General features: G+C 42.4%; 1 protein-coding gene and 1 long non-coding RNA gene across 3 annotated transcripts in view; one reads left to right on the forward strand and one right to left on the reverse strand.

Annotated features, from left to right (window-relative positions):
* The window catches only part of LOC309529142, a 598,034-nt gene that overhangs the window by 23,092 nt on the left and 563,606 nt on the right, over positions 1 to 11,336 (reverse strand). The gene's annotated exons all lie outside the window — the stretch shown is intronic.
* On the forward strand, positions 816 to 11,331 carry SRSF12 (serine and arginine rich splicing factor 12). Of its 2 annotated transcripts, none has more exons than XM_082217155.1 (5): positions 816 to 2,049; positions 5,802 to 5,906; positions 7,614 to 7,717; positions 7,912 to 8,053; positions 8,820 to 11,331. In XM_082217155.1, the coding sequence occupies exons 1-5, from the start codon at positions 1,985 to 1,987 to the stop codon at positions 9,172 to 9,174; spliced, it is 771 nt and encodes a 256-aa protein (XP_082073281.1). In that variant the 5' UTR covers positions 816 to 1,984; the 3' UTR covers positions 9,175 to 11,331. The 2 variants fall into 2 exon arrangements, with proteins under 2 accessions (XP_082073281.1, XP_082073282.1); XM_082217156.1 differs by having other exon boundaries at positions 1,501 to 2,049; positions 8,880 to 11,331.

The raw sequence follows: 11,336 nt of genomic DNA on the forward strand, positions 1-11,336 counted from the left end.
GGCACTCCTGTCTGCCACTCCTTTCCTTGTTATTTAGGCGTTTAGTCATGTCCAACACTTCGTGTTCCCATGGACCAGAGAACGCCAGGCACTCCTGTCTGCCACCCCTTTCCTTGTTATTTAGGCGTTTAGTCATGTCCAACACTTCGTGTTCCCATGGACCAGAGCACGCCAGGCACTCCTGTCTGCCACCCCTTTCCTTGTTGTGGTTGTTTAGTCGTGTCCAACTCTTCGTGACCCCATGGACCAGAGCATGCCAGGCACTCCTGTCTGCCACCCCTTTCCTTGTTATTTAGGCGTTTAGTCATGTCCAACACTTCGTGTTCCCATGGACCAGAGAACGCCAGGCACTCCTGTCTGCCACTCCTTTCCTTGTTGTTTAGTCGTGTCCGACTCTTCGTGACCCCATGGACCAGAGCACGCCAGGCACTCCTTTCCAAGAGCTACCTAAAGACTTGTATGCCCTGAGGGAAGGCAGAAACCCAGACTAGACAGCTGATGCTATCAGCTCCTGAAGGGACCACTAGTTGGTCTGATGTTATTGTTCTATATTTTATACCCTTTTTTGAAGGTTAAGATTGGAAATCACCTTGAGTGCCTTGGCAGAATGTGGTAAATAAATGCAATGGATAAATAAATTTCCATTAAGCCTTGTGGTTTTCCTGCTGGCAATAATAATAATAAACAGGCTAAAGCAGTTGAGGCCAACAATGCACAGTTGGCATGATGTTTGTATGTGCTTTAAATCTGGTCCTTCCACAATCAGGGCCATCTCTACCATGGCCCTGGTACCTTAGGGTGAAGGGGTGCGCAATAAATAAGTAAGACTAGGAAGCAGAGTGAAGCGGCCACCTTGGGCTTATGAGGGGTGTCTTTTAAGGGCAAGCAGGCTATTTCTACAACTTCTACTGTTGTCACTTCATCATTGGCTAACGCGCTCCATCCTATTTATGAGATATGAATTAATGGAAGCTATTATGGCGAATATAATGTTCTATATCTCAGATAGCCCCAAATGATGCAAAGGTATTAGAGATGGCTTGGCATTAATATTACAATGCAGTGGCATTTAAGAACGTAAGAATAGTCCTGCCTGTGGGAAGCCTTGCAAGCTGGACCTAAGCGCCACAGCACCCTCCCCTCCTGCAGTTCCCAGCAATTCAGAAGCATATGTCTTTCTTAACACTTGTGTTATTGACAGTTCCCCATGCCTCTGCTCCGATACATGGTTCAAAACCAGAAGCAAAGCCGTAACTTATCTCCCATGCATTACTAAGGTGCTCCCATCTTGGCACGGCGCTGAGCCGCATCTCGATTCCCCTACAAAGCCCAAGCTTGAGTGTGGACATAAATAAAGCTTAGGCAGAGACTCTTCAGCTCCTGAGCCCATTTCTCCAAACGCTAGAATTATTGCACTAGCTCCTTCCGTGGGTTATTGAAATGTGAGACCTGTCACTTCTCTCAGCTCAGCTGCCTTTCCTGGAAGCGTAAGCGCGTCGATTGTGTGCAGTTCTACATTTCCAGGCAGCGGAACTGGAGCGCCTCAGCAGCCCTCGCCTTTTTCCAAAAGGAAAAAAAAAAAAAAGAAAGCGAGAAAGGAGGAGCGGTCCATGATCCCGCTACCTGACACCCCTTGAAAGCAGGGAGTGAACTTGGGGCCTGTTGAAGGCGGCAAACTTTCCCGTGGCGGCGGCGGCGCCCTTCCCTCGGCGAGCTCAGCGAGCGGCCTCCGCCGTGGTCCCTCGTCGAGCAGCCCGCGGGGAGAGCGCTCGCTGCTTCTTCTTCTTCTTCCTCCCCTCCTCCATTGTTCCCGCCCCTTCTGGTCTCCGCCGGCTGCCGCCGTTGCAGCTCCTACCTCCGGCCCCTTCCCCTTCCGCCGCCTCCATCTCAGGCTCTCCGGCGGCTGAGCGCGAAGAGCGCCTCGCCCTGCCCAGCCCCCGTCCCCGTCTCGGTGGGGAGGAGAGTCCCCGGGCCCCCCGGCGCCATGTCCCGGTACACGCGGCCTCCCAACACCTCGCTCTTCGTCAGGAACGTGGCCGACGCCACCAGGTAAGCGGCGGCGGCGGCGAGGGAGGCGGCCTGCGCGCACCGAGGGGCGGGCGACGGGGACCTGCCCGGGGCGGAGGCCTCCTGCGAGGATGCTGGGCCTCTTGGGGGGGGGGGACACAAGGCCTTTCCGCTTCCCCTTTTTGGGAATAAATGCGGTTTTTTGTGTGTAAAATGGCGGAGAAACAGGCAGATCAGGGGCTGGGTGTGGGTCCCTGGAAGATAGAAGGGGCGCTTTCTTCTTCGGGGGGGGGCTGCGTCTCAGAAAGGTGTGCGGCGGAGATGTGCACAGCGTGGCTCTATGGGCCAAGTAAAACGCCCCCTGCTATATTTTCCTATCGATTTTTTTTCTTTTTTAAAATTAAAATTGTTTCCATTGTTATCCGCCGTCGGTCCCACTTGCCGGAAAGGCGGGTTATAAACGGAAGCAGGCCCCGGGTTGTTTTTTGAAACGTTAGTCACCCTCCTTGTTATGGAAGAAAATGAAAATTGATCTCGTTCCCAGAGGGCAACCTGCCCTGGGAAAACCAGTGCAATGATATTTATAGCAGTATCTCTCCCTCCCGCCGCCCCCCCCCCCACCGCTTGGGTACAGGGTGTCCCTTTCTGGCTAATCTGTGGGCGTGGAGGAGGAGGAATTGGTTCCTAGGCATTTGCTAAGGGATGACATGGACCTCCATACACACTGCCCAGGGTTGTGCCCCAGGGAGGTCACTTTGGGGCTGCTAATGCAGCACTTTGATTTCACCCCCAGAAGGGCACTCCATTGTCAGAAAGGTGCCAACAAGCGATGTGGTCCTACAGGCACCCTGTGGGTTATAGTTACGTGGCTTGAAAGTTTGCCACAGACTATGTTCCATCTAGGCCAGTACAGTGGACGCTTGGGTTGTGAACGTGATCTGTGCGGGATGCACGTTTGCAACCCGCAGTGGCGCGTCTTCACATGCGTGGGTTGCAATTCGGCGCTTACGTACAAAGCGTGACCCCCGAAACCCAGAAGTAACCTGCTCCAGTACAGTGGTACCTCGCAAGATGAATGCCTCGCAAGACGAAAAACTCACAAAAGAGTTTTTCGTTTTTTGAGTTGCTTCGCAAGACGAATTTCTCTATGGGCTTGCTTCGCAAGACGAAAACGTCTTGCATGTTTGTTTCCTTTTTCTTAAAACCGTTAATACCCAGGGTGCATTGCTTGAAGAGGTGCTTCGCAAGACGAAAAAACTCGCAGAACGAATTAATTTCGTCTTGCGAGGCACCACTGTACTTCCAGGTTTCGGCGGGTCCGTAACCAAAAAAACCCAACCTGAAGTGTCTGTAACCCGAGGTAAGACTGTACTGTCTATTCTATCTGTCAGGGACCACAGTAGTATGAGACCTTTGCTACCACTATTCAACTAGACATTTAGCCCAGACCTTTTGCATCATAAGGGTTACCCATTTATCCAGGTCTTTGTCATCTTTTGTTATATTAGTAATTATGTAAATTTATTCATGTTGGAAGCCGCCTTAAGAATGGATTTTTAACTATGGAAAGGTGGCATACAAATAAAATGATCATAGAAAGATAGTTGTAAGGGAGCCTGAGAATCCTCTAGTGTCTAGTCCAACCCCCTGCAATGTAGGAATATGCAGCTGTTCCATACAGCAGTGGTTCCCAATTAGCTAATTACTCAGGACACCCTATTTTTCAAAAGCCAAGCCACAGACGCCCCCTACTTTTGAAATTTTTGATAACTCTATGGTAGTTACCTCTGCAAAACAATTTTTTGAACAAAATGTGAGGTGGCCCCAAATAAGCAAAGGATTTTAGGTATACTAAAAAACAAACAGATCATAAAATTTGTGTTATTACAATGCAAAAATAACAAAAAAATTAGTTGAGGGGGAGGCAAGGGATGGGGCTGCGGACCCCCTGGGTGCGTTCTCCAGACCTCTAATTGGGAACCACTGCCATACAGGGATCAAACCAGCAATCTTGGCATTAACAGCACCATGCTCTAACCAACTGAACTGTATGCATGTATCCTGTCTAGCTATTTTTATCTGAGTACTTAAAAGCATGTTTTCAGTCAATTCTTCCCTGTCACTTTGCAACCCCAGTAATGAAATTAAATGGAACGCCACATAAGGTGACAAGATGTGAATGAAGCAGGGCATTGAATTTTGATAGTTGCAGCTAGCTATTAAAGTTATGGAGCCCTCTCCTCCATTGCATTTGCTTGCCTTATACATTTTTTGTTTTGTCTTGGACAGGCTTCAGTACTTTTGTGGGTTTTTTAAAAAAATTGCTAAAAAGTCTTCCCATATTCAGCTATGAGATTCCTCTCTTCAGTGGGGAGCACTTTGTAGTGAAAGTTTATTCAGATAGCAGAATACAGCTAGTACTGCAGCGTTTAAACCATTAATTAGTTAGATGAATCACTTTCATAACTCTTTAATTGAATAAAAGTGCCCCAATTAACTGGGCAGCAATATTAAAATATGGCATTCTCTTTAATATATGTACTTATAAATAGAAATGGCAAGCAGCATATTAAAAAGGTATTCCTCCTTTTTTCTCACATTAGGAATGCCTCCTCTAATATCAGACCAGCATCACACAGCAATGCATTATCTAAAAACCAAAAAAGCAGTACTATTGTTTCCCTTATATGCAAAATTGATATCCGTCTGCTAGCAAAAAATCTTTACCCTGTGCTCCAAGCATAGTAGGGTTTCTTTTGTTCCTTTGTAGGGCGTGGAAGACTCTTTCCCACATGAGAACCCAATATGCAAATAATTGCAAATAATTATCCTTTCCCCCTATGATTGAAAGACCAGCCAATGAATAAGGCATATAATTAAAAAGCTAGGTATTATATTGTATAACCTGATGTTATCCATTCTAACAAGTGCCCAATAATTACTGACTTGTGTGGAGTCTTTTGATATGTATGGAGTGACACCCCTACTTCCCAGTTATTCATTTCACAGAAAGGAGCAAATTTGCGCATGCTTTTCTCTGTGGGTTTGTGTAATCCTCACCACATCTAGTGGCATTGAATTCAGCATAATATTATTCATTGTGTAAAGTTATTTCTTTTGTTTCTCCTGATACTTCTGCCTATGTGAGGATGTTTGTCTTATGTGAGGGAAAATATATCTGAATTCATCTTCTCCATTCTGTGTGCTCTTTCATGATTTCCCCCCCATGTCTGAATCATTAGTATATTTGTTTTAAACTGAAAACTCATTTTCTGGTGCCCCAGTCCCATGCTGAAAAAATAGTGGCACTATATTCAATCAAGTTGTTGACCTGTTTATCTCAGTACAGTACAGTGTGCTTCAGTACAGTGTGCTTCAGCTGGTGTTTGATCTCCTGAGCGATATTGTAGTCTGACAAAAAAAGCAGGGGTTCCAGAAAGAGAATTGTGCCTTTGGAGAATTTTCAGTTGCAGTATTGTTGGCATTCATTTTTGTGTCTGCCCCACTTCTGCAAATCGCTATTAGAGTAATCACAATGCGAATGATCCAATACCAGGAAAAATACATTTAAGTGAACCCTAAACATACTAATAAGTTCCTAGCTCGTTTTAGTTTCAATAATTATATATGTTCAAAATTTATGGCTATGATTCCCAATACTGATAGAATTATTGAAAGTGTGTCTTTAATAGTCTTAATGCACAAGATGAGTCTGCTGCGGCTAGGTATTGCTAAAGCAGGTACAATGATAAAGAAACACTCATTCTTTTTGCCTTATTTCTAAAACACTTCAGGCCTGAGGATTTGCGTCGTGAATTTGGTCGGTATGGCCCTGTAGTAGACGTATACATTCCGCTTGACTTCTACACAAGACGCCCAAGAGGATTTGCTTATATACAATATCCTTTATGTCACTGTATTTTTTATTGAGGTGCATTGTTGTTATTGCGTCCTAACTTAATGTATTTATTTCTTTGTCTCAGAAAATGTAAAGCAGTCCACAGTGGCTGGCAAGCACCCCAAAGTTTGAATGAACCTGGTTAGATAGAGTCCAAGCAGGCAAGCCAAAAGACACCTTAAAGTTCAAGCTTCAAGGAATAAAGAGGGAGGGTGGAAAAAGATAAAAAGAAAACTGGAAGAGGGGAAGTCCTTTTTCAAGGAAAAGACAAAGCCACAACACCAAGTTAAGGCTTCGGCTTTCCGACATTTGCTCAAGTTCCAAAGTCAAAGCCAAGTCTGATTTGGTTGGTTCTCCGGCCCTTGTCAAGTCCATCTAGCAAGCCCTAAAGAGTAAAGGTCAAGATCAAGTGACGTGGAGGTAACTGCCAAAGTTTCCTTTTGTATCTTATCGCTCAAGCTCTTACGTTGCAGTCAAGAATTTGTTTGTTTATAACTGTTTTAGTTTAAATTATTGCTTCCTTAAATTGGTACGAGAGAACTGTATGCAAATATTTGTTCGCTTTTCCATGAGTCATTTTCCTAACAGAACAGATTTCATTGGAATACTGAAATATACCAGTAATTTAGATGATCTGGTGACATGTTTTTGTGGCATTTACAGCTATTTGTTTTAAATATTGGGAGTAAAGGAGGAGGAAAAACAAGTCAGCTGTTTATAGATATGAACAATGTCTGCAGTAAATCAGAACAGAAGTAATGAACTGAGGCTGCTTACCTGAGAGTAATCCACACTGACTTCAGTAGGACTTCCTCCTTAGTAGATATGGTTAGGAGTATACATCTAGATAATACTATTTTCCACATCTAGGTAATATTTCCTATTAATGTGTCATGTTTAAGGGCCTTCAAATAAGGTGCACACCTTAAATATTCTTGCTTTAGTTCAGTTATGCATTACAGATGTAGGGACTCCAAAATACACAGCGAGTCCCTTCCTGCCATTCCTTTGCCATTCAGATCTGTAAAGAAACAACTCTGTGTGCCCACAGACATGACATTCAAATGGAGGGGAAACCACTGTGTGTGGGAATTTCATGTGCATTTCAGTGTACACATGAGTTTCTGAATAAGGGCACCTATATTTTAAAGGCATTTATTATTACCTTGTTTCTGCATGTCATTGAGCTGCCTCATACTTTTTGTGGCAATCCAGGTATACTGACTGGTACTTGCTGTGACACACATACAAAGTGTGAAAGAAAGATGCACATCTTGCAGAATTTTGTGGGCCTTGACACTTACTGGGTTCCCTTGGGAAAGATGGAGCTTGCAAAACAAAGCGGGGATGACAACATGACTAGGGCAGTGGGCCCTGACAGATGCCTGAGCTTGCCATTCTCTGGAGTCAACACTGTTTTGAAATATGCATTGTACCCTGGCCGGGGAGTTGTGGCCAATCCTAGTTTCCCAGCGTGCTTGCGGTTGTGTGTCCTCCTTCCATACATACATATATGTATATACAACCAGACACACTGCTGGAGTTCTGCTGTATTTGAGTGGCAATATAAAGTATGAAGCAGCTCTCAGCTTAAGTGGCATATCAAAATAACTCTTGCTTTTTAAAGTATCTGGAGTAATTTGGTCTATGTTACATGATACAATTTTTTGCTTTGTGCATGTTTAAAGCGTCCTTAACAGACAGTCATGTTTGAAGATGTTCGTGATGCAGAAGATGCTCTTTATAACCTCAATAGAAAGTGGGTATGTGGCCGGCAAATTGAAATACAGTTTGCACAAGGTGATCGCAAAAGTAAGTGAACACCACCTTGTCACTTACTTATTCTGCAAAGCATTTCTTTAAGATAGTTGCCTTTCATATCTCTTAAGATTGGAAAATAAAACAGGCACAAGCTTATAAACTCTAGTTTTTAAAATTGCGTGCGTGCTCAGTATGTAAGAAGCTGCAGTTTTCTTGCGATCTTCCAGTTCTGCTTTAAATTCTAGCACCAGGTCAGATGAAATCGAAAGAGCGCCGCCAATGTTCTCCAATGGACTACAGAAGGTCAAGAAGCCGTAGCCGAAGGAGGACACGTAGCAGAAGTTCTTCATGGGGCTGGAGCAGGAGACATTCTGATAGTTTTAAAGAGTAAGTCTGAGGATCATGAGACAAAAATTCAATTGCATACTAATGACTGTGTGTATTATGTTCCAGGAGAATGTTTGTGAACAACAGTGATGGTAACCAGTGAGGATAAGGTAAACTTGAGCTGGTCCTGCAAAGGTTCAGTCATCCTGGCTCCTTTGTAAATAATTTGAACACTAATACTGTACAGGTAATACTGTACTTGTTTATCTGGTAATAAATCCCATTGAATGCAGTGGGGCTTACATCTGAGTAGAAATGCCTAGAATTGTGCTGTGTGGCTGGCTATTCTCAGGCAGGCAGGCAGTGAGGTAGTATAGCTTCAAAATTCTGGCACTGCATTTGAAATGTTGGATTAAAATGTAAGTATTAAAATCATCTTGCTGACTGACTCCTAGTGAGCTGATTCTTGTTGCACCAGGTTTGAAAAAATAAAGTTTTGAGACAAAGTAGATTTTGTCTGAGATAGTAACAATGCATAGATAATTTTTAATAGCTTGTTATTCCAGTCTGAAAGAATAGAATAGAATAGAATAGAATAGAATGGAATAGAAGAGAATAGAATAGAAGCATAAACCATGGGAATCCTCAAAACTACTCTTTAAATTTTCCTTTTGAAGTTTTGGGGTACTTTTGGCATATAGTACCGTTACAAAAACAAACAAACAGTACCTCAAACAAATTAAGCAAACTGTTTGGGTTACAATGCTCCTTAAAAAGCAGGAGAAGATCAAATATCGCTTCTAATGGAGCTTTGGATGATTTTCAGGTCAAGGCGTAGACGACATTCTTACAGCCAATCTAAGTCTCGCTCAAAATCTCTTCCAAGGCATTCCAGCTCGCCCAGACGATCCATCACCCCGCAGAGAAATTCTAGTTCTAGGGGAAGGTCACGATCCAAGTCACCCCACAGAAGTTCCAAATACGTTGAAAAGTCACCATCCAGTTCCCATCGAAGACGTTCCGGTTCGAGAACGAAGTCACGATCACATCCAAAACGTTCCGGCTCAGCTACCAGATCCCTGTCGAAATCCCCTCGGAAACATACTAATTCCAGTTCTCGCTCACACTCTAGGAGCTTCTATCAGAGAAACAGCAACCAGTCAGTATCTGAAGAAGATTAATGCCTCTATTTCTTTAACACCGTTTTTTATGAGCACAAAATAAGGAGAACAGAAATTGTCCAAAGCTTATATGATATGTAAGGTAACTGATAAATGAGAGATCTTGCTATGTGCCCTTTCAGTCCCTGCTTCAGTGTGCAGAACTCCTTTTAAGATTTTATTTTTAATTTTTAAAGAAACATTTACCTAGTCTAGATTCTATTTCCCTGGACTTGTAACCCAATAGTAGGCAATCCTGTGCCCAAGTTAAGCTCCCTGCATCCATGCAAGCTGTCGTTAGTCCTGGCAGTGATGTAACTTCAGCTGCTGAAAGACCAATCAGCTTTCCTTATCAGAACTGTAATTGCCTTTTGCTCCATGTTCTTTCAGTTGGCAGAACCTAGTGTCAGTTTAACATTGTGCTGGATAGAAGTTGTATGAGAGGTTTCCTCCTGTTTAATGTGGGGATAGAGGCAGAGCCATTCAGCCATGCCCTCCTTAGCTCTCGCATAATGCTTTTGTAGATATTGTAGTGCAAGCAAGGCTTGTACTGCATATCTACACCTGGAAAAGGGCAGAGCTGCTCAACAAGTAGCCTTTTGCTATTCGTTTTAACGTGACATGAATTAGATGAAGCTACAGGTTGTTTTACTTCATTTTGCTCTTTTCTTTGGCATTATTTTTCTGCCTGCTTTATTGTCATACCAAGAATAACCAGTTCAAATCTGAGTCTACTGTTCTTGTATGTTCTTTGGGTAATTAGGGTCTTTTGTTGAGGGTGGGGGTGCTGAGGGAGGCATTATAATGTGTGTGTTGAGTTTGAAATGCCATTTCAAATTCAGGTGGTCTAATTGTTTCAGATTAGAGAAGTACATTAGCAGGCTAGTATGGGAAATTTTGTATAACATAGGGTAGTTGGAATCTCACATCCTTCCGAGTTTATGTTTTTAAAAATATAATTTATATTTAAAAGCCTAGCAATTTATTTCCATTTGGGGGCTCCATTTTGAAAGAGAAGTGCCAACCGATCTTAATTAACTTCTATCGAAATCCCAATCTATAGATCTGCAAGCACATTAAAGCTTTTGGAACTCAATTTTCTTGTCAAATAGATGATGGGCAAGAGGGAGAAGGAGTACCCAGATATCCTTTTCTTTCTTTCACTAACATACAGGCTGTGCATGCAGATTTGGCAGTGTGTTGGGATGGGGTGCATTCTAGTCTGGTCTGAATATGCAGCAGAATGAGGTATAAGTAAAGGGCTGGATTAGACTGTACTGCTTCATATGGGCAATACCACTTTTGAATGCTCTCTCCGTTTTTTTAATTCCCAAAGGCAATGAAAATAGAAAGTCATATCAGGCAAATAGTTTGGCTACAATCTACTCCCTGTTGTACTTACCTTCTATTGGTAGGGAGTGTTTAACATAAGGGAACATTCAAAATGTGATTTATCTACAAACCGGAATTGGTACAGTTCACTCTATGAAAACATTCTGCTGTATGTGTAAGATACAGCCTTTGATCCTGTACAGTGGTCTCTCAGCATTTGGAAAGTGGATGATTATCACATTGTCAGTCACTGGATTGTGACCAATGCTTAGTAGAAAGCAGTCTAATAATATGTAATGGAAATTTAAAAAGTGATAATTGGTTATATAAAGTCATTTTGTAATACTGTAATATAAGTTGTTAAGCACATGCTTTTCATGTGTAGTCAAAACATTTTTGTGAAATCCTTAAAACAGTAATATTCGTAGTGTAAGAATCTTGCTACATTATATATTTTCGAACTGTCATTGTATTATGAGATTAATGTAGAAGACACCTTCTTCAAACATTTTAAAGTTCTGAGCCCCTGAAACTATTGAACTATTGAGTATAAAATAATTATTGGCTTGTCTAACCCAAGTAACAGAAGGTATTCTGAAAATATTTTGTATTTTATAATATGTTACATTTGCATTGTGTAGTAATGTTTGGGAACCTATAATTTGTGTTTAAGTGTATAGTACTAGCTGTGATGTCTGTTACATGGTACAAGCATTGTATTAAGTAACTGTGGTGGCAGTAAAACCACATTTCACTTCATGAGCAATTACACAATTTTGTGTTGGAAATAGCATTATTGTTATTTCATAACTTAAGATATTATTTTCAATAAAACACATGAAGTTCCTTGT

This window comes from Podarcis vaucheri (genome assembly GCF_965113315.1).
Source record: "Podarcis vaucheri genome assembly, chromosome: 3".
Lineage (NCBI taxonomy): Eukaryota > Metazoa > Chordata > Lepidosauria > Squamata > Lacertidae > Podarcis > Podarcis vaucheri.

Bases quoted from the DNA above. Each gene is read 5' to 3' on its own strand.
- SRSF12 (XM_082217155.1), top strand. From the start codon at position 1,985: ATGTCCCGGTACACGCGGCCTCCCAACACCTCGCTCTTCGTCAGGAAC. The intron at 2,050-5,801 runs GTAAGCGGCGGC...AAAACACTTCAG, and splicing joins AACGTGGCCGACGCCACCAG to GCCTGAGGATTTGCGTCGTG. The intron at 5,907-7,613 runs ATATCCTTTATG...ACAGACAGTCAT, and splicing joins AGAGGATTTGCTTATATACA to GTTTGAAGATGTTCGTGATG.